Raw genomic sequence first — 26,679 nt, 5'->3', positions numbered from 1 at the left:
GGGCATCACGCTGGCGCACGCCGCTTAGCGCCGGGCAGCGCGCGTGGCACCGCGAGAGCCAGCCCTAACTGCAGTCGTCAGTTAGAAACCTACACAGCTCTACGTTTAAAAGCCCAGAAGGAAACATTTGGCTGACATGAGTCACAGCTTCAGAAGCTAAGAAAGCAGAACGGAAGCCAAAAGCAACTGCAGAAATTCCAGGTCAGTAACCTGCTCAAATTTGAGCGTAATTAATAACCACTGCTCGCCTGCGGACGCCTCGGGACGACAACTGCCTCCCCGACGAAGGACAGAGCTCGAGCGGACGCCTTCCCCCACGCCGCTGGAGCCGGGCCTCCGGTCATTTCTCCCGAGCTGGCCTCCCGTGGCTTTCCAAACTCGAAAATGCTGAGAAGTAAAAGCACTGGGAAACAGGAAAGACACCGAGAGTAACGCTCTCCGCACAGAAATCCTCACGTGAGAAGAAGCTGTCGGTAAATGAAGCGTGACAGCTGCGCAGCACCGCTCAACAGCGGGGTCATTCACTGAAGTCAACCCGCTAACAACTGCTCCGGCCAAGCCGTGCCACTGGCAAGGAACTGCCGAAGGTGCTGCCGAGAGGGAAACCAACGCTTCCCGAGGCACTTCCAAGCGGCAGCACGAGTAACTCGGGGACGATGTTAAGTCACCAGCCCTGATACCAGGCGGTCCTCACGCTGGCCGGGGGGAGCAGAAGAGCTGCACGGCGGAGCACAGCCCCACAAGGTCCTGCTCCGCGCAGGCTCACGGGTTCGCCGGTCACATCTGGGCCTCGCTTCTGGAAAAGCCCCGTGCTCCGTGCGGGCTTTCAGCCCCCGCAGTCCCCGAGGCGTCCTTGCGATGTCACGCGGCAGCAACGCCAGGCTGCGCGGCGGCACGTCGGAGGAATCCCTCCTGCTTGCATGAGACGCCAGGATTTAGGGAACAGCAAAATGGAGAGGATGTTTCAGAAGAAATGAAAAGGACGTTTTAGAACAAGCTGCCTGATGGCTCACCGCGGCTTACTCCATCCACACAGAAACGCCTGAAGGGGTTGTCTTCACATGCTCCAATAAATTTCACTTCGTAACACACAGGAAAAAGGCATCAGCAGGGGAAGTCATTTTCAGACGGTTAACGCTCTGAAAAATGGCTAACCCTCTGAAAGGGCCGGGGAGGACAGCAGAGGAGCGCGACCGCGCGCCATGACGCACCCGCAGCCCTGGCCCCAGACACGACGCTCGCCACACGCAGCGCACGGAAGCACAGAGGACCGAGCACCGCGCATGGAAGCGCAGCGGCAGCTCCCGTGCCAGAACGAAGGCGACTCCGTGCTTCAGCAAGGGGTGAGGGAGCCGCAGGCTGTCTGCTCCTCAGGCTGAGACCTGCTCTTTCCACACATCTTTCTCCATGCGGTGACTAGGACGAAGAAGCCACGACACGATCAACCCTGAACTCCACGAGCCAGATGGGCACGAGGCCATGAAAAAACCCCAAACCTTCCCCAAAGCCCACAGCCACCTTAGACATTTGTGTCGCCTGTAGCTTGCTTGCCTTTTTATTTTTACATTTTCTACAGCTTTGTTGTTTGTTTTAAATCTCCAGAGGCCCACAAAAGACCTGGAAGAAGACAGAACTTGCATCCTCCGGGAAAGAACCCTGAAGCAGAAGCCCACCAAACCACCGCCCCCAAACCCGTTTCCGGCCGAGAGCACAGAACCAGGTGAGACCCCAGGGAAGCGATGTCCTGGCTGGCGAACCCTCAGCCGCCTGGGAGCACCACCCGGCCCTGCTGACACGCAAAACCAAACAGTCTCACTTCCCAAGCTCGGCTTATCTACTTTCCATTGCTTGCTGCCAGCGCCGGAGACTCACCCAGATTATTACTCTTTGACAGTGGAGACGTGCTTAGCCTCCCGGACAGACTTTGTGAGCTGAGCCGGTCAACGTGGGAAGATCTGAGAAGGTCTGTTCACAGCCGGGCAATAAAACGACGCTCTCCGTGAGTACTGCATCGGATGTGCCAAAGACGATATCCAACTGAAACCAGCAAAGCCCCCAGAACAGCTTTCCCTGTGCTAGCCCCAACCCACATGCGTTTCCAATACGCTGCAAAGATTTTACTTGGGCAGAAGACAAGCTGCGATCGTAAACTTTTTTTTATGCCGACAAAGCAGCCTGATACAAATGACACCTGGTGTTCGCTGCAGCGGACCCCACTCAAACCATGCCCAGCGCCGAGGCCATACAACTGCACCGAGGTCGCTCCCGGGCTGCTGCCGGAGCGCAGGCCTGCCGCGCGGCACAGCACGTCGCCAGAGCCAGGCTCGGCACGGAGAACAGGTCACAGGCAGCGCGTGTCCTTCTGAGGTACCCCTGCGGGGGGCTCCTGGAGCTGGGCTGCTGGGAATCTGCAAGACAGGGACGAGCCTACCTGTGAGGGGCACGGGGAGGAGCAGCAGACACTCAGATCGCCCCAGAGCACACTTTGTGGCGTCAGATTTTCAAGCCCCAAAGCAGAACACCGATCGTCTGTCTGCACAGCACAAGCCACGGGACTTGCGTGCGCGCATCCCTGCTTCACGTCCCAGAGCTGCGGGGAAACGGAGAATCTTAAATCCACCTTTCCAGAGGTGAAGCAATCATTCACGTTCTTCCACGGGTCATTCAAATACTCTTCGCTTGAGAGACAGCCCTTGTTTCTAGCCGAGGGCCAGCCTTCCCCTCGGTCGCAGCACCACGACTGCTCAAGCTGCGGCTCCCGGGCTGGAATCGCCTGCGGAGGTGGGAGAGCAGCACCCGCCGTCCTGCTCTGGCGTGGAAGGCTGAGCTCCGCCGGTCACTCGTTACTCAGCCAGCTCCCGAACGCCTCAGTCGTTTGCGTTTCTGTCCCTGGAGGCTGCTCGACGACTCGACGCTCTCGCACCGCCGACATGAGAAGCAGGCACGCCTCCGGCCGCGGCCGGGCCCAGCTCTGGCAGACGTAGGCGAGGACAGGGAGGTTGGAGCCACTTGCACGTCCCTGAGCAGAGAGCTTCAGGAGGTCACCTTTGTTAGACATCCCCCTCAAAGACCAGCCACGCACCAGCCTCCTCTGGCCGTGGCGTCCTCCTCAACTCCGAGCCGGACACGGTGGGCAGGGGGCCAAGGCCCTGCCTCCGGGGGCTGCGCAGGAGCCGGCGAGAAGTCACGGATCTGCACCAGCAGCCGCTGAAGCAGCAGCTCTGCCTGAAGGCTGCAGCACGACCAAGGCTCCTTCTACCTCTCGCAGACACAGACGGCGCCGTGCCGAGCCACCAACGTCTGCCAGGCCTCCACAAGAGGTTCCCAGCCGCTGTTCCCACACACCTTGCGAAAAAGCGCTCTGCTCGCTTCGTGGCTCAGCCGAGGCCCGAGTCCTGCAGGGCTGTGGCCAGCGGTGAGCTTCACCAAGCAGCAGCAGCACCACGGGCACCCGCTGAAGGCCTTCACGCACCGTGTGGCCCATGGTAGCCATGCAGATGCTAGAGGAGGCTGACCGCTGACGTTGTGCGGTGATGGAGCCCCTGAAGTAACCGTACTGCGGAGATGCAACACGATGCGAACCGGCCGGCCCTCAGGAACACTCACCAAAAGCCTTGTCAAGAAAGTAAGTGGCAGCGATGAGCTGACGAGAGCCAGACGACGCTTTGCAGCACGCTGCAGACCCAGAACTGAAAGGGCCAGCCCTAAGTGAGGCGGGCGGATCATTGCTCGGGAAGCAGGAAGAGAATTTTTAATCACAAGCTCCTGAGAAAATGAAGACGTGAAAGACGATCTGTACGGCCTGCCTTCCAGACGGGGAACGGGAACCCAAGTACAGCGGTGGGGAACTAATAATGGAGACTGGAAAAAGCAAGGATAAGGAGATGCAAGCCCAAAAGCCGTGCTTACTGAAACGGAGAGCCTGCAAAAGGCTGGAAAACCACAGCTGCTGGTGGCTGTGAAGGATGGAGAAGCAGCCAGGAAGAACGGAGAGCAGTGAGCCAAGGAAAGCTCCTGGTGCCACCAGAAGCCGTGGACCGCTCGCGGGATGCCCCAGCCTGGAGGCTGCCCAGGGCGCAGGGAGCCCCGCGGCGCGCTGGGGCTCGGGCACGGCGCTCTGCCTGCCTGCTCCTGCGCCGCCAGGCAGAACCCAGCCCTGCCGGGTCCTTCCCGTGGTGCTGCTCACCCAGCCCGGCCAGACCCCACGGCGAGGCGCGGCGAGGAGCAGCCCCGCGCCGGCTCGGGCACCACAGCGCACCGGGTATCGGCCCCCAGGGACCAAGAGCTCACAGGCAGCCGACAGCTCACACGTTCACACCGAGCATTTCCTTCTGATCGTCTTGCAGGAGCCTAGTTACCGATAAGCTTTCAAAAAAATGCAAAGTATTCTCTAGCAATTGGTGGGCGACTACCTTCCTGCCAGCAGCGGGGAAGCCGCTCAGAGAGGAGCTGCCAGCTCTCCGCTAGCAGCAGAGCTCCAAGTACTGCTGTGTGCACTCCACCTAGCGGTTTACAGGCCATTTATAATTAATAATGCTAATGTTTGCTCTGACGAGAGCCAGCGGAGCAGCTGGAACGCAGCCTAGAGACCTACAGCGCATGAGGAGCGCTCTCATCCTCACACAGGGGTACAGGCGCCATCTCCAAGCATGCCACAGGACCGCGCGGGGCACTGAAATCGAGATGAGCACCAGGGGCTGGGGCTGCTGGGCCTACCGATGGCTCCCGCCGTTGCTTGTTCCCCACGACGAACAGAGAACGAACGTACAAAAGCAGAAGCCTCCCACACGTGCTTGTCCTGATAGTTTCTGGGGCCGGAGCTGCCAAAGGATGCGGGAAGCAGAGAGAAGGGTTTCCAGCCCAGGGACACCCAAGTTCATCCTGCTGTGGATGTGAAGGCGGTTTCATTGCTGACAACCCACCTGATAGAACTTGTACAATTGCTGGATGGCTAACGAGGATTTATTTTTTATTTTTAGGAAAGGAGTGCAGCTGGCTACGAGCTTGGCGAGTTTGCTCTGTTAAGGCAGAGTTTTGGTTATCCAGGGTCGGCTGCATGTGAGATTTTCGCTCAAAGCCATGCTAGGGAAGTCTGAATCTCTTTGCTTGAGAGACATTTTCCCTTTCACCTGGAAGGGGAAATGGAAGCAGCCACCTCTGCTGTCCACAGACCCACGAAACTGAAACAACAAATGTTTTACCTGCTGCTATGCGTGAACACGTTTGGAGGACAAGCTACTTTTCTGTCTCCCCTTGCAGAGAGGCTGAAGAGAAGCCCAGCCTAGAGGTACGGCTGGGTGCTCGTACCTGGGGCAAACAGAAGATGAAGGGAATCATCTAGAATGACCCTGGAGACGAAGCAGGTTCTCTCCCCTCCCATGAACACCAGAGGTGCTAGAGAAGTGATCTGCAAGCACAAGATACAGTAATGAAATCCAGCAAAAGGGAGGCTTTGGAACACAGAGCGTTCCAAAAACCACAATCCGTGTTTTTCGCAGTGAAACTGTCCCTCTGAAATCCCCGCCGTGCCCTCCTGCTTCACCCGGAACAGGATTCCTCAGAAACAACGGCAGGGATGAAGCAGCTGGGCACAAATTAAACTCGCTGATGAACGATTCACTCCACTTTGTAGACAGGCAAACGAGGAAAAAAAAAAAACAGCTTTAAACCAAGATTTGTAAGGGCGCACAAGGGAGTCGGACACCCACATCCCCACGCTCATTAGCTTCATCGAGCGCCTAAACCCGACGTCTCAGTGCGAGCCTCCCGCCTGGCGGATCACGCCCGGACCCCGCTCCCGCCGTGCACCTGGGAGATTCTGACGAGGCGACAAACCCCAGTGACATAACCACCCTCCTGCACCACCCCCACGGGAACAGTCACAGCAGCGCCCCGGGACCACCTGCTCTGCCCCCCAGCCCGACAGCACGCGCTGGGCGAGCCGCATCCAGCCCCGATTGAACGGGGTGCAGGTCGGGAGCCTGGAGGAGGAACGCGGTGTTAGAACAGGCCACCAGACATCGCCCCAAGTGACTACGGTACCACGGTGCAGCAGAAGGTAAGGCAGAAAACCAAAACACGAGGGAACAATCCAACATCGAGCACCGCCTGAGGTTTCAGGCTGTAAGCCCTCCGGCAGGGAAGGCAGTTGCGGGGGTCTCCACGGCCGTTCCAGCTGACACCCCAAAGCACAGCAGGACTCCAGGGAACGTTTCTTTACACTGCGTTTGGGACCGCAAGTCTGATGGCTGCAATGTTTAATGGGTTTTGATGGTGTCCAAAAGGTCCATCCCCTCCACCCCCCTTCTTGCTGCTTTCTAAGCGGAAAGCCTTTTAAAGCCCAGGTTGCACGCGAGACTGGAGGCTAGGAACAGAGCGCGAGCAGCGGCAGCGAGCCTTCCATCAGATGAGGGCTCAAAAATAATGCATTCAGGACGGAAACCACCGAGCAAGTTCTCCTGCATTTCCTGCCATCCCCTCCCCACATACATACTGCTTCATGGCTATCAGCTTGGAGTCCATGCTCTCCTGCTTCCCCTTCATCACCTGGATGTCGGTCAGCAGCTTGGTTACATTGTCCTGCCGAACCTTTATGTCCTCGTTCTTTATACTGGATACCTGGAGACAGAAAGGAAGACGTCAGTCAGGTTTCCTTCCTACAAAACAGATGTTTAAGCATCAAGGTTGGGACTGATCCCATCTCCCCACCCGTTAACCACCTCCCCTCTCCAGGCCTATCGCCGTATTCATACCGGTGTACATTGTGTTGAGGAACGAACACTGGTCATCTACAGCACGAGCTTTCCGCGCGTAAATTGTTATTTTCAAAATCAAATTCTGTTGCAGCCTAAAAACAGCATCCTTTTGGATCAGACAAGCAGTGCTCAGGTAAAACCGAAGGCCTGTGAAGGAGCTGTTTGCTCAGAACAAACCTTCAGAGAGCTGACGGACCAAGATTTATCTATGACAATCCAAAACCTTAAAAGACAGGGGTGCGTCTGCGCTGCAGACAGGCAGTGGACATTCTTCTCGCACACTTCCAGAAGTCTCTGCTGTGTGCAGTGAACTGAATACTGCTCTCAGCAATTAAGAAAGTCATTAGCTGGCTTGTGAAAGCAAAGCAGGAGCAGAAGGCAGCGGAGCTGGCTGCAGCAGGGGCCTGCAGGCAGAGCGGCCAGCCTCCTCCAGCAGCCGGCCGCTCGACATCCTCGTCATTTCCACTCCAGGTGTTAAAGCAGCTGAGGAGAGGATTCCGAGCAGACGATTTTCTTTTTGATAAAATACTCCCGAGACGTGACACCCAGGCGCGTTTCACGAGAGCTGCGCCGCGTGAGAGGTCGATGAATCTGCCAGCCGTTATTGGGGTTAACACGTCTCACCTACCCAACAGCAGCTCCCCTCCGCTCGGCTCGCCAGCAGGTCGTATATCTCCGCGATCTCTTTACATCCCCCCAGCGCGTTTGCCCACTGTGCAAATGTCTAGAGGAACTGAACGCCTCGGTGCAAATGGCACTTTCGGTTATTTGAGAGCTCCCTGGGAGAGGCAGAAAGCGAGCTGCTCTCCACACGTTGCTTTGATTAATACTTGGGTAAGAATGACTAAAACACGTTTCCCAGCCCGCACTCAGGACCAGTACGTTAGCCTGGAGCGTCCCCAAGCACTTCTGGAACCCCCAGTACCACCTGTCGCCACCTCAAGAAATGGGGGCAGCTGTAAAGCATGTCTGTGAGTTTAAAGGGAGAGGGCACAGCTCTGGGCTCGGGAGACACTAGAGGTTAGCACGTTTACGGTAGCTCAGGCACCTTATCCTTCCTTTTCCTCCCCCCACTAGCACATCTAACGCATCTCCGTGTGTCTGGGCGTTATGCTGTTTTACATCCCCTGCAGCATTTAAGGATTGCAGCTCAACCAGCAATCGGTCTCCCTCTCTCTGAAAGGTGCAATTGTTCTTCCATCCCCCCAGGGGACACAGCAAACTCTCCTCTGCCCAGCCGAACCCAAGCGGATGCTACTGGTCCAGAACAATAAGGCGATGTTTGTACTGACTGCAGAGACAACCTGGTTGGTAAGGCCAGAACGCTGCCTGCTTTCTGCTGGTGGTGAGCGGCAGAGGGAAGCCTAAGCAGCGCCATAACAAACCTAACGCTGAAATCAGTGAGAAAGGGACCCACGAACCAAAGGGAACGGCAGCGAGGATCTGGAGGCAGCTGATCAGCAGGACGGCGTTGCACTTGTACCTGAGCGAGAGGGCAGAGACAGCAAGCAGAGCTGCTGGCAGAAACTAACCGCCAGCGGTGCCAAGGACCATGACCCTCAGAGCACACCGATGCTGTTCAAATCAACACTTTGTTTTCAAACACTTTGTCAAAACCTTTCCCGAAAGATCTGTGGCAGAAACTTACGCTGGTTACTTTCCTCTTGATGTTTTCCAGGAGATGCTCCTGGCCTCGGATGAAGTACGGGTGCTGGAATTCGGTATCGTCTTTCTCTGGCTTCACCAATCCTCCCTGCTCAATGTGCACAACCTTTCGAAAGCCATCTGAAAATTAAACGGTAGATGATTGGAGAAAAGCTCAACGGGCTAAATATGAACTTCAGAGAGCAGAAACAAGCATGAGTTATCCTTGGTTGCCTAAGCGCTCTGTCACCGTGGCATTCCTTTCTAACATCTCCCCCTACAAACACTTCATGGAACGAGGAACTCCTTAACCTGACGGACACCGGGACGGAGGCTGTGCCGATCCTCCTCGACAAGTGGCACGAGCCCTCCGCAGCCCCCGCGTCCCTCCCTGCCCTGTCCTCTCCAGGAGGTTAGAGCCACGCAGCCGCTGCCCTGAACCACGGAGCAGAGCAGGATCCGCTTCTACGTCCCAGAACCCTCCTGAAAAACACCTTTTGCTGCTCTCACAAAGCCAACCTTTGCTTATTTGGCTGACAGCACAGGGCAGCAAGAAGAAAGGCTGAAATTGTAAGAATTAAAGCAGGAGTCTCCGATTAACCTTCCTATTTCCTGGTTCAAGTCCCTCATTCCCAGGAAACCGTGGTTACACGAGCAAACGGCATCTTCCCTGGCCGCCTCAGCGCAGACGGAGGTAAGGAAAGATGCATTTCCACAGAACTTCTTTCCAAGAGCACCACCAAAGGCATACTCCAACATTTAGCATATGCCCCATGAAACCCCAGAGGTGTTAATTTTATTTATTTGGGGAACAAAGTGGTTTCTGAAAGCAGTTAGCCACGTGCTCGGCGACATGCACGGTGCAGGTAAAGGACCGCTGCCCAGCAGCTCTCATGGTAATGAAACTATCGACACTGAGACAAGCCTGTGCAAGTGTTACTGGTGTGCAATGGGGGATGGTTACTACTGCCATTGACTGAACTGAAGTAAGAAAACTAACGAACCGAACTAGAATTCACTCTAGACTCGCTCACATTGCTATCAGTTTATTCGAAACAGCACTCAGAAATTCAATTTATACTTTATGGGAAGAGACAGAACCTCAGTGTTGGTTACACGCTGTTGATCACTCTACAGCGGTGAACAGGCTTCGGGTGAACGTGCTGATCCCAGCGCTCACAAAGCCCCAACTTCCAGGGTAGCTCCGGGGCCAGTGGCAAGGCACAGCCGCACCCCGGTGGGGTCCACGCGGCCGGGCAGGGGCACGAGCTCGCGCCACCCAAGCCCCTCCGGTCTCCGTTTCGGTGCATCAACGTTTTCACCTCGCAGCACCTCGCCCTACGAGCCCACGGTCAGACTAACGCAGCTGGAGGGCTTACGATAAATTTGCATGTTCCAGGCACCGCAGGGACCCTAATCCTTGAGCTGAAAATCGGGAGGAATTTTCTTGTAACAGGAGACAGCAAGGCACAGAAGGGAAGTGACTTCCCAAAGGCTTCAGGCACGGCAGCGGGATGAGAATTTAAGGCCCGGGGCCACAGCCCATGTGCCTGCCACCTGCCGGGCCACGCTGGGGCGAAGGCGCGCTCACTGCTGCTCGCACCCCGCGCTGGCTTCGTGCCGCAGACCGCGGCCGTCCCACGAGCTGCCCGCGTGGGAGCCTCGTCACAGCTGCTCTCCCCAAAACTTGGGACCACCAGAATCGTATGGCTGGAAAAGACCCAAAAGATCACCACGGCCAGCCGGCCCCTAACACCACGAGTCCGCCACCAAACCCCGTCCCCAAGCGCCACGTCCGCACGTCTCTGAGATACCTCCGGGCTGGGACCCCGGCACCCCCGGGCAGCCCGTCCCAGGGCTCGGCCACCCCGTGAAGGAATTCCTCCTGGGTCCGACCCAACCCTCCCCCGGCACAAGTCGAGGCCGCTGCCTCGCGTCCTATCGCTTGTCACCTGCGAAAAGAGACCGGCACCTCCTCGCTGCAGCCTCCTTTTAGGCGGCTGTGGGGAGCGATGAGGTCTCCGCTCAGCCCCGGGCCCCTCAGCCGCTCCCCACCTCGTTTTCCAGTCCCCTCACCAGCTTCGTTGCTGTTCTCTGAGCACCTTCCCTCGGGGGCCGTACAACAGCCCCGCGGCAGAGCTGACCGCCTCCGTCCCCCGCAGGCTGAGCAGTCCCCATGCAGACACTGAGGCTAGCAGCCTGCTTGGTTATTACCCCGCCCACTCCACCTGATGAAATATAAATCCACATCGGTCTCCTTGTCCTAAACCGTGCTGGACAGACCGAGCCCGCTGAACCCCCCCCCACTCAGCACGGCTCGCTGGGCCCGCTGCGAGGAGCGCCGCGGCGGCAGAAGCTACGTGCCGGCACCTCCAGCGGTGCTCAAGCACCTTGAAGCCCCCCAGGAACAGAGCGTAGCGCTTCCAAGTATTTTTTGATCTCGGCTCTGCTGTGAAGCGCTAGGATAAATTGCACGCGTTATTTATGTTTGTCAGGACACAGCTGTGGTTAAAAAAGAAGCTTCCTGCACTTGCAGCAGAAAGTAAGCGATTTACTGAGATCCCTCGTTACTGTGGTGCTGTGAGCCAGCTTTCAGTCACTCGAGCGATCCCGAAAAGGAAAGGCCGTGGTCACGGAGCACAGAACGTGCCCCGCAGCTACTCCAAGAGCCGGCGCTGAAAGGTAATGAAAACGTCCTCGTTTCCACTGACACCGGGGTGCTCTCCGGGGCCCACACCTGGAGCGTTAATCCCGGCACGACCTCCGGGTGAGGCACACGAAGGGCACCCTCCGTGCACTGCGGGGAGGAAGGGGCTGCCAGCAGCGTGCCCGTTGGTCCCGCGGCCTGCGGGCAGGCGGCCGTGGGGGTGCCACAAAAGGCCCTGGCCCCCCGTGTGTGCCGTGAAACACCCGTTCTGGAGAATTTCTTGGCCCCGGCTCAGCTTCTGTGTAGAGCAGCATAAGCGGACTCGCAGCCCGAGCGCCAGCGCAGGGGCGCTCCCCGTGCTGGAGCTCACCCCCGCAGGAAATCCAGCCGCGAGTTCCGCTGCGAGCAGGCAGCAGGAGGGCAGAGCTAGGCTTGGCACACCGCAGCGTGGGTTGCTGCAGTGATAACCGCACACCTGGACGGGGAGCAGAACAAGCAAACCCCGATGAACTACGTACAGAAAGTCAGGCTCTGTTCCAGGCACTTCCCTTGCTCCGTGCTCCTCAGCAAGCCCTGCTCTCCAGGCAAAAGGACGAGCAGCGTAGGGACAAGCTCCGGATTCACTGAGGTTGGGACATACGTATGCCATCTCTGCCAACCATAAATAAACTGAAATCCTCCACCTGCCACCCATCAGCAGCCAGGAAATCCCTTTTATAACGCAAGCAAATCAAATGCGCTGTAATGGAGAGCAGGAAGGCCAGGAGCGATGTCAGCACCCAGACTCGACACAGAAAAACGCAGCTATAGCCACCTGAGGATGGACGGCCATTCCCTCGCTCGCTGGTGCAGGGCGTGGAACCCGGCCTCCCAGCCTCGACACTGCCCCGTGCTGTGCCGGAGGACACCGGAGAGATGCAAACGGCTGCTCGAGGGCAGGAAGGCTGCCGGAGAACCAGACCCCTGAGGTCTTCAAAAAGATCTCTGTTCCATTTCTGGCCATACCTTGGTTTTTTCCAGAAATACTGAACCTTTTAGGAAAGGTGCTGTTAGAACGGAGTTTCGCTCCTGTCTTGGAGATTTATTACTCGTCGCCCCGTTTAGAAGAACGCCTCGTCAGTCAGACCTGCTTGCCTGATCAGCTAACCCCGCCCCAGCTCCCCCATCCCACGACGAGAGGAGGAGCTGACACACGGATGAACGCTATTCCCATATTCCCCCGGCCCTACAGCACCACGTGTGCGGTGCGGGAGCAGCCCAGGCAGCGTGCCCTGTGCTACCACCCCCCAGCCACAGCAGCCCTTCCCCGGCTTCACAGGGTGATGGTGCTCAGGCTGGTCGCCTTCGGAAGCGATCCGGGAGGTGTGAGTACTGCAGGCAGCTGCGGGCAAGTGCTTCGTGGGAACCAGCGCCCTCCTCCCTCTGCGCCCAGGGCTGCAGCAACGCCCCGTGTGGGTGACACGGAGCTGCCCGAGCGCCCCCTCCTTCCCCCAGCAGGGTTTGGTGTTTTGGGCAGACCTCTCCTTAGCTGCAACGGGAGAGGGAGCGTTCCCCAGTTCCCCAGTGATGCTTGACCCTTCCAGAGAGCTGATGCAAGCCAGCGCCACTGCTCACACACACAGGTGCATAAGTTAAAAGAAAAAAAGTCACGAAAAGGCCAGGGAGGGCCATTAAGGCAATTTACGGGGCTCCCGTGCCAGGGTACCGAGCTCTATCAACAGAAAGCTGGAGCTATTTCAGGTGGAGCATGGCATCCTCACAGGGAGGATACTTCAGGTGGTGACATCCTCCTAGGGAGGAAACCACCGAGATGAAACCAACGTAACGGGGGTGTAAAGCCAGCAGAAAGCCTCGCTTAGTGAGCAGCTGGAGAAACATGTTGTAGCACAGTGCAAGAGCGTGTAACAGGCCTGGTCCTACTCGGAATTTCCTCAATGGCACGAAGGAGTGAACAGAACACGTTTACTGAACCGGCTGAGGAAACACCGCGGGAAGAGCCGCGCTGCCTGCCTGGCAGGGCTGCAGAGCCCAGGTCCAGGGGCATGACGGGCACCACGAGTGACCAACCCGAGGTGCGACTCTCAGGCAGGAACACAACGAAGCAGACACAGGAGGGCAAACCCGCGGGGAGGCAGCAGCTGCACAGAAGAGGATCCGAGCACGGCAGTGGATCGTGAACCGAACATAAAAGTCAGAGCCACGCTCCTGAGAAAAAGGCCAACGCCGTCATGGGAGCCACGCAGAAGCCTCAACAAAGACGCAAAAAATGTCAGTTCGGAAAGAAACGCAAATTGTTGAACGCCGGAAAGCAGCCCCTGAGAATCAAAGCCAGGCTACTGCTTCTTAAACAGGAAAAAAAAAAGGGAAAAACAGAAAAAAGAGAGGAGTGAGGAGAGGCATCGAGTTGTGCCAGGGAGGGCTGGGTCAGACCCAGGAGGAATTCCTCCACGGGGTGGCCAGGCCCTGGGGGGGGTGCTGGGGTCCCGACCTGGAGGTATCTCAGAGACGTGTAGGGACGGGGTTTGGTGGTGGACTCGTGGTGTTAGGGGCCGGCTGGCCTTGGTGATCTTACCGGCCTTCTCTAGCCGTATGATTCCATCACTGCTTCGAAGACACAGAGGAATAAATCGCCCCACAATACCCCCGGCAGATAGGAAAGAAGCGGAGGGTTTGAACGGCAGCAAGGAAGGCGTTCAGCAACCAGCTCCAGCGCCATGCCATCCTTACGCTGAAAGCATTTCCCTGAGGAACTCGGAGCATCCTGGTGATTGGAGGCTCACAGAAACACTCGCTAAGGCACCGGAACAAGACGGAGGTAGCTGATCCTGCCTCGAGGCAGAGGGTCGGGCTTAATGACGGCGAGAGCCTTCCAGCCCCGCTCTGCCGTGGCTCTGAGGGGGAAAAACAACTGCTGCTTAGACGGGCAAGTTCAGTCAGCGCCCGCTTTACATGACTCTGGCAGCAACATCCCCTGAAGAAAGCGGTTAGAAAATTAACAAGCTGTCACACGCGGCGGCTCTGTCCAGCTGGAAGCCTTCCAGAGGAGCTCCTGCCTCATCAGAGGGTGGCAAGGAGCGCCACCTCCAGCGCTAACGGCGGGCGAGCGCAGAGGGAGCGTTCACAGCTCCTGGGCTAACACCCAGGGAAGAGCAAGATAAAAAGCTGACAGCTCGAGGTTCTTCACCTCTGGCACAGGTTTTCGGCATTAGCAGTTATTCCTGTCAGCAGAGGCCAACCCTAAACCTTCCCCTGGGTCCCCCAAATAACTGCGAGGGCAGCAAACGCTCCCACGTCAAACAAAGCATCCCCGACATCGGACCCGGGCAGCGGCGAGGAGCCTCCTCAGGACAAACGTCACGCTTCGCCCCTGCGCTGCTGGGGAGATACTTACACATATTGAGCTGCCGGACAAAGCTGGCCATGTTGTTGTGCTTGAAGTACTTGGGGAGTACCTCCTTGGCAAACTGTCCTTGGTCAAACACATGGAAGCTGTTTCCACTCTGTCCAAAACAAAACAAAACGACACGTTATCAGCCGCCGTCACCCCGGGAGGCGATGAGCCCACCCGCCTGCCCCCTCCTTCCTCCGGTGCCGGCCCCGGTTTCCGCGAGCAGAGGGGTCAGGGGCCCGTCCCCTGCGGCCCCGCAGCCGCAGGCAGGAGCGCACCCGAGTTATTGCCAAGTTACTGCCACCCGAGTGCACGCCAACGCGGCCCCGAGCTGAGCGGGGCAGCACCTTCGCCAGCCGGGCACCGTGGGCTGGCACAGGGCTGGCATAGGGCTGGCAGCCCCGCACCGTCACCGGGCCGCTAACCTGGGGGAGGCAGCGGAGCTCAGCTCCCCGGAGCCTGAAGGCACGAGGCAGGAGGTTAAGCACGCTACAAAGATCAAGCCCCAGTTTGCACGGCTGCAAATCTGTTAATTCCGCGACTCGTCCCAATTAGCTTGTTTTCGTACCTACCGCACCAGCCAGCGCTCTCCTGAGCAAATACAGACAGCCAGGCGAGCCTGACTCGAAATGTCAACATCTGCGAGCAAATTAAACCGATTCCGCATCCTGCCAGTCTCGGCGCGCCTGCCGCCCAGCCCGGGGCCGCCCAGGTGGGCGAGGACCTGCGGGACGCAGCGCCGGGGCGGCGGGAGCAGGAGCAGCGCCCCGGGGTTTGGTCACTGCGGCCCGTGAATATTTTAAATAGTAAATAGCGGGCGTCGGGGAGAGGCGAACAGCGCGCCGCGAGCGCGCCGTCACGTCGGCTATCGCAGCCATCCCGACAAGCAGCCACGGTCGTGCTTCAGCCGTTCAGCTTCCACGTCCGTGGTGCCATTCTATCATGCGTGGCTTCCGTTACCTCCCGGCCCTCTAAGCAGGGGTTACACCGTCAGCGTGAGCATCCGCAGAACAGCACAGGAAGGGGTTTTCATCCTGGCACCGCGACGCCGAGCTCCAAACGCACCTCACGACCCGGATTTGCTCCCATGACGAAGCACTCCTCCTGCTAATACTGTTCCACGTACCAGCGGCACGCAGCGCTGGCAGCAGTGCTGGGGGAGAGCCGCCGCGGCCTTGCCGCGAGGCACCCGGCCTCCCTGCACCGAGGCCTTCCAAGAGCGTCACCAGAACCCCGAGGCCCCGTCCCCAGCAGCGCTGCGGCCGAGCCAGGCGCCCCCCACGCGCGGCAGCGTGCACGGGCTGCGGACGGGCGCCGAGTGCCAGCGCACGGCTGCGGGGAAAGGAGGCGGCCAGCAGGACGCTAGCGCGAGGCGAGTCAGAGCGGCCGCCCCGGGGATCTGATTTTCAGACAGGCTCGTCTTACTTTTCAAGTTTCTGGGTGAGTTCGACGCGGCACAAATCCTACAGAATTAAGACCGTGAAACCCCACACTTTACAGGGTTCTGCCTGCCAACGACAGAACGCAGCCAGAGTTTATTACAAGTTCACAGTCTGGGCTCCGTGACCCACGGACGAGCTTCATTACTCCTTCCGAAGACTCACCGGGTGCTCCGCAGGAGCCCCAGCGGACTTCCCGACTCCCCAAGGAGGGCCGGGACGCCGCCGGCCCCACGGAGAGCCACCCGGCCCCACGGAGAGCCACCCGGCCCCAGGACGGCTCCGTCACAGGCAGAGGGACCGAGGGGCCCCCAGCCCTCAGGCCCGGCAGGAGGAACACCCCCCAGGGAATTTCCTTCATCATGCTGTTGGAGGCAGAGCCCAAAAACGTATTTTTAACACCGCACCACTGAACCGCTGTTCTGAGCAGGCACTTCCCTCTGCAATCCCCCCACGCAGGGGGCTGGAGCTACCTGATCCTGAGGGCCCCCTCCAGCCCCAGGCGCCCAGGGCTCCGTGCCTGTAAGCACCACGACCACTCACACCTCCAGGCCGCCCGTGGGCAGCCAAACGCCTCCCTGCGCCCTCGCCAGGTGCCCTTCGGCCCTCCGAGCTCCTCCGCTCGCTGTTGGCAGCAGCTTGCCTGCACCCCCTGAAAGAGGGAAGGGGGAGGCCTCAGGCAGGCGCGCGGAGGCTTACGGGGAGCAGGCCCTGATCAAATCGTCCGTAAGCGGCAGGATGAGCCGCACAGCGAGGAGCACATCAGCCCCGCGCGGCCGTTACCGACTTCTGCCTCGTTTCTATTATTCCCCCTCCCAAGGCTGCCTGCCTTCCTCCGAGCGGCGTCCCGAATCCCCGCGTGTTAACGGCGCCCAACAGCGTCCTGAGATTCTTTTTCCCCAATGCACCTCCTGCACCAAAGCCGCTTCCACCCAGCACTCACGAGCGCCCCAAGACCTGACCTTGGTGCAGCGCTGGAGGGACCCCAGGGCCCAGCGCCCGTCCAAGCTCCCGCCAGCCCCCCGGTTCTTTGTGAATCCCCCACATCCTCCACTTGCATGCACGGTTTTCCGCGGGGCAGAGTACCAAACGCTTTGCAGAAGCACGAGATCTGCCCCAATTCTTTCCTCCAGAAAGGACTGCGTGTGCAGAGGAGAGGTGAAGCAGCACCATCAGTTTCTGTTAATTCCGCGCCATTTCTCACGCCCATCCAGGTACGGCTTTGGCTACGCTCCCCTTCGGGATCGTTTCCGAGGCACCCCAAACGCCGAGGTCAGAGCGGCCGCTGACACCTCTCCCGCCACCAAAAGCCCTCTACCAGCGAGGCTGGGCGTCCCCGGGGCGGCCGCGCATGCCGCGGGAAGGGAGCGAGGGGCTCCCGTTCCAAAGCCCACTCCCCCCCCCCCCCCCCCGGCACGTGGCGCGCAGGGCGCTGTCCTCGGTGCCAGCAGCGAGAGGCGAGGCCGCGGGGCCGCGGCAGCCCTCCCACGGCTGGCTGGAGGCGCGGGGCTCAGCGCACCCAGCTGCTGCCGGCAGCGGCCCTAGGAGCAGCCCGGCCCCAGGGCGCTTGTGACGGCTGGCGGGGGCGCTCAGCGCGCCGCTGGAACCTCTGCGGCAGCACGCTGTACCCACAGCCCCCCCTCCCCTTCTCCTTGCCCTCAGCGCCTCGCGCGGGCCCTGAGCCCTCGGCCCCTCTCCCTTTGCGCCCCGAGCACTGGCCCACGCGGGGCCGGGCTGCTGACGGCTCGGTCCCCAGCAGCAGCGGCGGCAGGACGGGCAGGGCAGGCCCTCGAACCGGCTCGGCTGCCGCCGGGGACACGCCACCCAACCGCAGCGTTTCGGCGATCCCCAGGGCATGCCACAAAGCCGCAGCTCCGCGGCCACGCGCTCACCGCTGCAGGAAGCTCACGGGCTCCTCACGCCGCGTCTGGAGGCGAGTCGTGTGGCTCTAGGTAAGGAACCCCCTCCTCACTGGGGGGAAGGCACGCGTGGGGCCGTTCCGTGCGAGTTCCGCCCAGCGCAAGTTCTCCCCCGCGGCCCCGGCGCGACGCGGAGAACCCTGCCCCAGCCCAGGGGCCGAGCGAGCCGGTGCCCGAAGCACGGCGCCCCGCGACGGCCCCAACGAGCCCGACTTCCCAGCAGCCGGCCTCTGCTGTCACCGGGACGCCGTGCCACGTGCGAGCGCGGTGGGGCCTGGAGGAGCCGAGCTCCAGCGCCCGGGACAAAGGCCGAGCCTGCAGGTGCCGCAAAACCTCGCGGGCACGCAGCCGCGGGCGGGCGCTCTGCGGGCGAGGCGCCCCCAGCCCCCAGCAGCTCAGGGTGGGCAGCGCCAGAGGGAGGCGCCGAACAGCCGAGGGCATCGCCGAGCCACCCGCGTGGCACAGGGCCCCCGAGGTCCCCGAGCCCAAGCCAACCGCCCAGCCCTGACCGCGTCCCTCGGGGCCGCATCCGCACGTCCCAGACACCTGCAGGGCCGGCGCCGCCACCTCCCCCCGCAGCCCGTCCCGAGCCACATCCCTCCCCTCGAGCACGACGCTGCCGGGAGCGAGGCCACAGCTGCCGCTCAGCACCAGGCCTCGCTCAGCACCAGGCCTCGCTCCAGCAGCCACCGGGGAGCCCGGAGGAGCCCCGGGGGGGCCAGGTTCAGCCCCAGGCTGTGCAAGGGTTTGGGGCACAGCCGCGCCCACACCTTTACTCCCACCCCACCGTCCAACTACTGTTTTGACGCCACGAGGCCTGCCAGGCAGCCGGCTCTCCTTACTTTTGCCTTACTTTCGCCAACAACCGTTAGTCACGGCCTATTCGCACCCGTGGGCTCCTCGGGGCTCTTCCTTCTCCCAGTGCTTCGTTGGGCGAAGGGAGCGCCGTGCCTCCCGACAGCGGTTTTACTTTGCCGTGTGACAGCCCCAGCCCGAGGAGCTCGGGCACCTCCGCCCCCGCGCCCGGCTCTAGCGCCACGCTGCCGCCCCTGGGGACCGCGCCGCGTCCCGCGCGTGGCGACGGAGCCGAGGCACACGCGCAGAAGGAAGCGTAAAAGGGTTTGGCAGCAGGAGTCCCCTGACCGAATTCTTAAGAAATTGTGGAGGGGCACAAACACGGTACGGGGCCTGGAGCACCTCCCCCGGGAGGAGAGGCTGCGAGACCTGGGGCTGGTCAGCCTGGAGAAGAGAAGGCTGAGGGGGGATCTCACCGATGTCTGTAAATACCTGAGCTGTGGGAGACAGAGGGACATGGCCAACCTCTTCTCAGTGCTCTGTGGGGACAGGACAAGGGGCAACGGCCACAAAATGGAGCACAGGAAGCTCCTCACCAACATGAGAAAGAACTTCTTCACGGTGAGGGTGACGGAGCGCTGGGACAGGCTGCCCAGGGAGGTTGTGGGGTCTCCTTCTCTGGAGATATTCAAGGCCCGTCTGGACGCCTACCTGGGCAGCCTGCTCTAAGGAACCTGCTTTGGCAGGGGGGTTGGACCCGATGGTCTCTGGAGGTCCCTTCCAACCCCTACAATTCTGTGATTCTCTGATTTTTATTTAAGGAACGCCTCAACGGCAAGAGAAAGCACAGCCAGTGAAAAATACATCGCAAATGGGGAAAACCGAGCCAAAGGAGGAAGTGCTGCCCGCACAGAGGGACTTCACGCCAGCTCCTCACCGCCCCTCACAGCTGGAAGCGAAAGCACGCAGCGCCGCGAGCCGTACCCCCCAAATCCCCCTGGGCTGGGCCCGCAGCCCGGCAGCCAGCACAGGGCACGCCGTTATCTCCGCTTCGCAGGTCAAGCCGGGAGCTCCCAGCTTGTTCTGATAGGGGGCTCGGGAGCTTCCTCCGCAGCAAAGGCGCTGGGCAGGAGGTGGACCCGAGGGGCACGGGGACCTACAGAAGGCTGGGCTGAGCCAGGCACTCCCAGGACCACGGGCGGGTCCAGCAGGGTCAGGCATCTCCTCCTCAGAGACCCCCAAACCCACCTGGACGCGGGGCTGGGCACCAGAGGAGCCCCCGGCCTCAGCCCCTCCGGGACCCCACGGAGCTCCGAGTGCCCCTGCACCATCTCCACGAACAAATTCCCTACAAATCCCTGCGGTACGCACAAAGGGACGGGCTGCAGGCGGCGCAGAAGCCCGAGGGGCTGAGGTTTCCGAGGCCAGAGGCCCTGAGCGCCCTGTGCCGAATCGTTTCTCCGGGCTCCCTGCTCAGAGCTGGGCTCAGGAAACGCGGAGCAGCCCCGGGGCTGTGAGCGGTGGCTGCGAGCGGGGCTGCCCCCTGCCCACCCCCCTGCCGGGGCTCGGGGCACCTCCCAGTTCCCCCGAGGTTCAGCACGCCCCTGCGGGCGACCGTCCTTGAACCTGAAGTCAGGGGGAAACCCAACGCAGCCACAGCCGTCGCCACCTCCTACAAATCCGCGCTTTGTTCTGCCCGCCCTGCTCATGAGGGTTGGTCTGAATTTGCGTTACAAACACAAATTTGGAAGAAAATAATTCAGGCGTTGAAGAACTCTGAAAAATGGCTGGGTTTTTTTTTGGTTTTAAAGCCTAACGCCCCGCCAAAGCAACCCTCCCCCTGTAGGTCAGGCTGGACCACCTACCCCTGGGAAATCCCTGACAGTTGCTGCGATCTTTGCGTGTACGGGATAAAGCACAAGCCAGACCTGCCACTTCCCCCGCTGACTGCCCGGCAGCCACAGACCCCCCTCCTCCCGGCTCCTGGATTCCAGGGAACGTTCGCAGGCCCCGAATCCGAACTCTTTACGAGCACACCGGTACCGCAGTGCCCCTGCGCGCTCCTAGAGCCGTACGCCAGGGCCTCACACGCGGCCAGCACCGTGCCGGAGACGCGCAGCGCTGGGGAGCCGCACGAGGGGAGGCGGCGTGGGCCGGGCAGGGAAATGCCCCCAGGGACCGACCGCGCTGGGCAGGGAGCCCTGCGGTGGGGCTGGCTGCGCAGGAAGCCCGCGCGCGCTTCTGGCAAAAGGAGCCGCTGCCGAGGATATCCAGCGGCTATCCGACGTGCTCCGCTCCCCTCCGCTGCCCGACGGCACCGGCAGAGCCACCGGCCCGAGCACGGCCGCAGAGTGTCCCCCCCACACCTTGCTGCCGGCCTCGTGCCGCGGGGCTGCTGAACCCCGGCTGCTCTCCGTGCCTGCGTCACCTCGCCGCGCCTGAGCCGGGGCAAGCCCGGGGCTCCCCCACGCTGGGCTCACCGTGCCTGGCCCCGAGGACTCCCCCACGCTGTCAGAGCCGGGCCGGGGGCCTACCGGCTGCGGGCGCGGGCCCTCCACACGCCCAAGCCCAGCAAATTCTGAAGTCGGGCTTCGGGCTGGGGCAGGACGCTGCGTCCCGCGGCTTCCTCCCCGCTCTCCCTGTCAGGAGCTTCCCCGAGGCTCCTGCCCTCCCGCTGCCCAAGCGCAGAGCACGGAGCTGGCAGCACCGAGCCCACCTCCCCTCCCGGTCCCAGCGCAGCCCCCGGCCCTCCCCAGGCCTTCATCGTGCCCCCAGGGCGCAGCACGCGCAGCGCCAGCGTGGGGCAGGAGGAACAGGAGGGCCACAGCCTTCCCCAGCAGGCAGGAGGTCGCGCCCCCTCCTCTCCCGATGCCTCCCCCATTCGCCTTTCATAGGATCACGGAATGGTTCGGGTTGGAAGGGACCTCACAGACCAGCTAGTTCCAGTCCCTGCCCTGGGCAGGGCCCCCAGCCCCACCCAGCCCGGCCTTGGGCACTGCCAGGGATGGGGCACCCCCAGCTCCTCGGGGAGCCTGGGCCTCAGCCTCAGCACCCTCTGAGTAAAGAATTTCTCCCTCATATCTAGTTTAAAGCCATTCCCCCTCATCCTACCACCACCCCCCGACCAGCAGCCCCTCCCCAGCTGCCCCGCAGCCCCTTCAGGCCCTGACAGGGCACTGTGAGCTCTCCCCGGGGCCTTCCCTCCCCCAGGCTGAGGGCCCCCAGCTCCTGCAGCAGAGGCGCCCCAGCCCCCCATCACCTGCGTGGGCAGGGCCTGGAGCCCTTCCCCAGGGACCCGAGGGCCGCAGGGCAGCCGCGACAAGCGGGGCAGGGCAGGGGGGGACGCTCGCCCCCAGCCCCTCCATCCAAGGGGCGCCACCGTGCGGGGCCCCGCTGCTCTGGGGCCCACCGCTGCCAAGGGGAGGCTCCCTCCCACCGGCCTCCTCCAGGGGATTGAGCTCGGCGGGGCCGAAGCCCCCAGTGGCACGGTTTGCTTTCAGCACGGTCACAGCAGCGCAGCGCGTGGCAGACACCGAGGAGCGGCCCTGCCCCGCCGCCGGCACTGACACTCGCCAGAGCCCGCCAGGCGCTGCTCCGCAGGAGCAGAACCGACACCGGTTTCCTGCCAGCTCTGCTCCCAGGCGCAGCTCTCCGGGGATCCAAACGGGCTCGGAGCTGCCTGAGGGAACGGGAGAGCCTCGGGCAATCCAGCCAGGTGAGAAGCCGCACCAACGTGCCAAAGCGGCAGCCGGGGCACTGCCACCAAAGCGGGCGCAGCTTCCTTCTGCGGCACCGCTGGCTCTGCGCTCCCTCTGGACGAACGGGACAAGCGCTGGGGCTGGCGGGAGGCGGGCAGCAGCCAGCGCTAACCCGGGGGCTGCCCACCAGGCCAGGTTTGCAGATCGCCTCCCGTTTAACCTCGCTGCCGCTAACCGAGCTGGGGCCGCCCCGTCTTCCCGTGAGGAACGCCGGCGGGTTCCCACCAGGAAGGCGTTTTGATCCCAAACCCCTCGGGAGCCGCCTCCGCGAGCAGGGCGCAGGCAGGGAGCGCGGCTGCCTCTGAAGCAAAGGAACTCGGGGCGGGGGCGGCGGCCGGGGCAGGGCAGGAGCCGAGGGCGAGGGCAAGGGTGAGCTGCTCCGGGTCGGTGCCGGCCCCCGGGGACGGAGCGGAGCCGCCGGCACTGCCTGCGGGGCGAGAGGAGATCCACAGCGAGAGGGGCCGGAGCACAGCGCGCTGACAAACCGCAGACAAAATCTGAAGACCCCACCTTAAAGAAGCCGAGTCAGAAGGCTGTACACATACACGCTGTGTTGTCTTACCTCCTCTGAGGCTTATTTTCCCGTTTTCTTCACAGATTTCTCCTCACAGACACACAACTTGTGCCCTTCCTTACAGAAAGGGCTTCAGGACCCACACTGCTGAGCCCCAAAGCCCAACTGGAAGTTCACACACACACACCGTGCAGTTTTACCTCCTCTGACTTATTTCACTGCTTTCTTCACAGATTTCCCCTCACACACACCTAATTTGCACCTTTCCTCACTGAAATCACCTCAGGATCCACACTCCTGAGCCCCCAAAGCCTAACTAGAAGTTGACACACTCACACACACACACTGTGCAGTTTTACCTCCTCTGATGTTTATTTTCCTACTTTCTTCACGGATTTTTCCTCGCACGCACCCAATTTGTGCCCTTCCTTACAGAAATCCCTTCAGGGTCCACACTGCTGAGCCCTAAAGCCCAACTAGAAGTTCACACACTCACACTCTGCGCAGTTCTACCCCCTCTAACACTTGTTTTCCTATTTTCTTCACCAATTTCTCCTCACACAGACCCAATTTGCCCCTTTCCTTACAGAAATCCCTTCAGGACCCACACTGCAGAGCCCCCAAAGCCCAACTGGAGGTTCACACACACCCACACTCCGCAGTTTTACCTCCTCTGATGTTCATTTTCCTGCATTCTTCGTGGATTTCTCCTCACATACATCCAATTTTTGCCTTTCCTTACTGAAAGCACTTCAGGACCCACACTCCCGAGCCCCTGAAGCCCTACCAGAAGTCCATACGCACACACGCTCCGTGCAGTTTTACCTCCTCTGACATTTATTTTCCCATTTTTTCCACAGATTTCTCCTCACACCCCCCCAGTTTGTGCTTTTCCTCACAGAAATCCCTTCAGGACCCGCACTCTCGAGCCCTAAAGCCCAACTACAAGCTCACACGCTCTGAACTTTTACCCCTCTGGCGTTTATTTTCCTATTTCCCTCACAGATTTCCCCTCGCACCCCCCCAATTTGTGCCCACCCCCGCCCCACGCGCTTTTACCCCCCTCTGACGTTCATTTTCCCGTTTTCTTCCCGAATCCCCCCTCACGCCCGCCCCGTTTGCGCCTTTCCTCGCAGGAATCCCCTCAGGACCCGCGCTCCCGAGCCCCTGACGCCACCGGTCATTACGGGCTAACAGCAGAGCAATTAAACCCCGGCAATTAACCGCGGGCGAGCAAAAGGGAGGTTAAAAAAGGGGAAGGAACGGTTTTTTTTTTCCGGTAAAACGCCCGGGCCTCGGCCGCGGGGTCGGCTCCCGGCAGCGGGCGTTCGCCCGCTGCCGGGACCCGAGCCCCGCGGCCTCGGCCGGTGCTCACCGGGCTCCAGCAGATGAGCGGGTCGGTGTCGGGGTCCTCCACCAGCGTCCACAGCTTGGTGAGGAAGGCGGGCACGTTGCTGCCGCCGCCGCCGCCGGGCCCGGCGCCCACCGCCGCCGCCGCGCCGGGGCCCTCCATGGCCGCTGCGCCCTCGGGGCCCGGCCTCGAGGGGCTCAGAGCCGCCGCCGCCCGCCGCCGCCGCGGGGCCCGGCCGCCGCCTGCGCAGCGCCGCCCGCGGGGCCCTGCATGGCCGCCGCCATCTTGGGACGCCGCCGGGACGAGCCCCCCGCGCCGGGAGCCCGCGCGCATGCGCGGCACCGCCCCGCCCCCGCCCCGGGGGGCACGCCCCCGCCCCGCCGCCCGCCACGGAGAAGCGGGGGGAGGAGCTGCGCATGCGCGCCCGCCGCCCGCCGCCCCGCCCACGGCGTTTCTCCGCCAGGCCCCCGCCCTCCCGCGCGGACTGCGCATGCGCTCTGCCCCCGCCTCCCCGCCGGGCTCTCCGCGCGCATGCGCGGCGCGCAGGGCTCGGGAGGGGGCCGCTGACCGCGGCGCATGCGCGTGGTGCCGCGAGCCCTCTGCCCTCTGACCCCGCCGCTGCCGGGCACGCGCGGCGCGGCCTCCCCGGTACCCCCCCATCTCCGGTACCCTCCCTCCGGTACCCCCCCGGGGGCGGGGCCGGCCCCGGAAGGCGGAAGGAGGCGGCTGGGGGCGGGGCCGTGACCTCTGACCCCGGCGCACGAGGAGCGCGGCGGCGGCGCACGCGGCACCGGCATGGCGGAGGTGGGGCGGGGGGGGGGGGGGGTTACCGGGTTACCATGGTTACCGGGGGGGTTACCGGGGGCTGCTATGGTTACCGGGGGGTTACCATGGTTACCGGGGGTTGCTATGGTTACCGGGGGTCCCGGGGTGCCGCGGGGCCGGTGCGCGGGGCCCGGCGCTGACCCCCCCCCGTTTCCCTCTCCCCGCAGCCCCGGGAGGCGCCGAGCCGCGGAGCGGAGGAGCCGGAGCCTGCGGACAGCGAGGGCTGGGGGCGGGAGGGGAGCGGCAGCGAGAGCTGGGGGGAGAGCGAGCGGGAGGAGGAGGAGAGCAGTGAGGAAGAGGATGAGGAAGAGGACGAGGAGGAAGACGACGAGGAGGAAGATGAGGATGAGGATGAGGAGGACAAGGACGAGCCCGGCAGCACCACAGCCCCTGCGGCGCGGGTGAGGAGCGGGGTCGAGGCCGGGGCAGCGGTGGGGGAGGGCTGCGGGCCCGAGCTGGGCCTGACCGAGGGTGGGGAAGGGACTGGAGTGGACGGGGGGGGAGGAGGAGGAGGAGGAGGAAGAAGAGGAGGAGGAGGAGGAGGGGGAGGAAGCCCCCTCGGCCTCACCCCGCGCTGCCCCAGCACCTGCAGTGCACGTGAGGAGGAGGACGGACAGACAGACGGATGGACGGACAGATGGACAGGCAGGTGCGTGGGGGCCCCTGGGCCCGGTGCCGCTGCCCCTGGCTCGTAGCCTGCGGGGCAGGAGCCGGGGCAGGGCCCAGGCACGGAGAGGAGCCGGGGGTGGGGGCCGGGTGGTGGAGCCTCTGAACGCGCTGGGTCCCAAGGGGGCCTCGGAGCCCCCCCAGGTCCTGCCCCTCGGGGCTGCTTCGCGTCTGTCCGTCCAACTGTCCGTCCGTCCGTCCCCAGCCCGGGTGTGGGATTGGCAGGACCCTGCCCGTGGCCCTGCTGGGCTGGGGGAGGCTCCCAGCGGGGCCGTTGCCCTGCCGTCACGTCCCATGTGGCGCAGCCGGGCTGGCAGGGGGACATCGAGCCACGAAGGGGGACATTGAGCCACGAAGCGAGCGCGGGGCCCGATGTCCCGCTGCAGGCTCACGGCGCTGGGCACCCTGGGCCCTGTCCGCAGTCGCTCAGGGGCAGCCCCTGCACTGCTGAGCTGCTGCTGCGCTCCCTGCCTGGGAGCAGGAGAAACCCCCCTGGCACTTGGCGTTTCTGGAGCCTGTGTCACCGGCGCTTCTCCCACAGACACCTTCGTTATTTTCTGATTGCCCTGAAGGCACGCTCTCGTTCAGTTCCAGAAGAGGCGGGCGCAAAGATCGGTGAAAAATGCACGGCAGAATTTGTCGTAACGTGCAGGTCCCCGATCCTGCTGCGCCCTGCGTTGTTCCTAGGACCAGCAAGTGCCCCGTTGTCATCCCGGCTCTCCGGTGTCTGTCTGTCTGTCTGTCCGGGCGATGCGTAGAGGCGTTACCGGGGCCCGGAGTGGGAGCAGGAGTTCTCGTGACCTCTGCAGGGATTTCACAGCAGGGCCTCGGGCTGTGGCTTCAGTGCTCAGCACCAGTCCCCTTTGGGCTGTCCCCATCGCAGCTCCTTGTCCCCGTCCCCGTGCCACCTCCGGCAGCTGCTGGGGACGCGCGGCCCACCCGGCCCCGCCGCGGCTCGGCTCCGTTGTGCTGCCTGCC

At 62.2% G+C, this 26,679-nt stretch overlaps 2 protein-coding genes across 2 annotated transcripts in view; one reads left to right on the top strand and one right to left on the bottom strand.

The window, feature by feature from the left end:
* Nucleotides 1–24,477, bottom strand: part of HSF1 (heat shock transcription factor 1) — a 53,435-nt gene extending 28,958 nt beyond the window's left edge. Inside the window, exons 1-4 of the mRNA XM_083826372.1 lie at nt 24,235–24,477; nt 14,438–14,546; nt 8,404–8,540; nt 6,494–6,618 (exon numbers count right to left, since the gene is read on the bottom strand). Coding sequence (XP_083682498.1) covers nt 6,494–6,618; nt 8,404–8,540; nt 14,438–14,546; nt 24,235–24,372 — 509 coding nt within the window. The 5' untranslated portion in view covers nt 24,373–24,477. The remainder of the gene's footprint in view (nt 1–6,493; nt 6,619–8,403; nt 8,541–14,437; nt 14,547–24,234) is intronic.
* A 396-nt stretch (nt 24,478–24,873) lies between these two features.
* The window catches only part of BOP1 (BOP1 ribosomal biogenesis factor), a 52,773-nt gene continuing 50,967 nt past the window's right edge, over nt 24,874–26,679 (top strand). Inside the window, exons 1-2 of the mRNA XM_083826365.1 lie at nt 24,874–25,014; nt 25,203–25,436. Of these exons, the coding sequence (XP_083682491.1) occupies nt 25,006–25,014; nt 25,203–25,436 (243 nt within the window). The 5' untranslated portion in view covers nt 24,874–25,005. The remainder of the gene's footprint in view (nt 25,015–25,202; nt 25,437–26,679) is intronic.

The sequence above is a fragment of the Anser anser genome, assembly GCF_964211835.1.
Source record: "Anser anser genome assembly, chromosome: 2".
Taxonomy (NCBI): domain Eukaryota; kingdom Metazoa; phylum Chordata; class Aves; order Anseriformes; family Anatidae; genus Anser; species Anser anser.
Note: the sequence above shows the minus strand (reverse complement) of the source record. Positions and strands in the feature narration are given on the sequence as shown.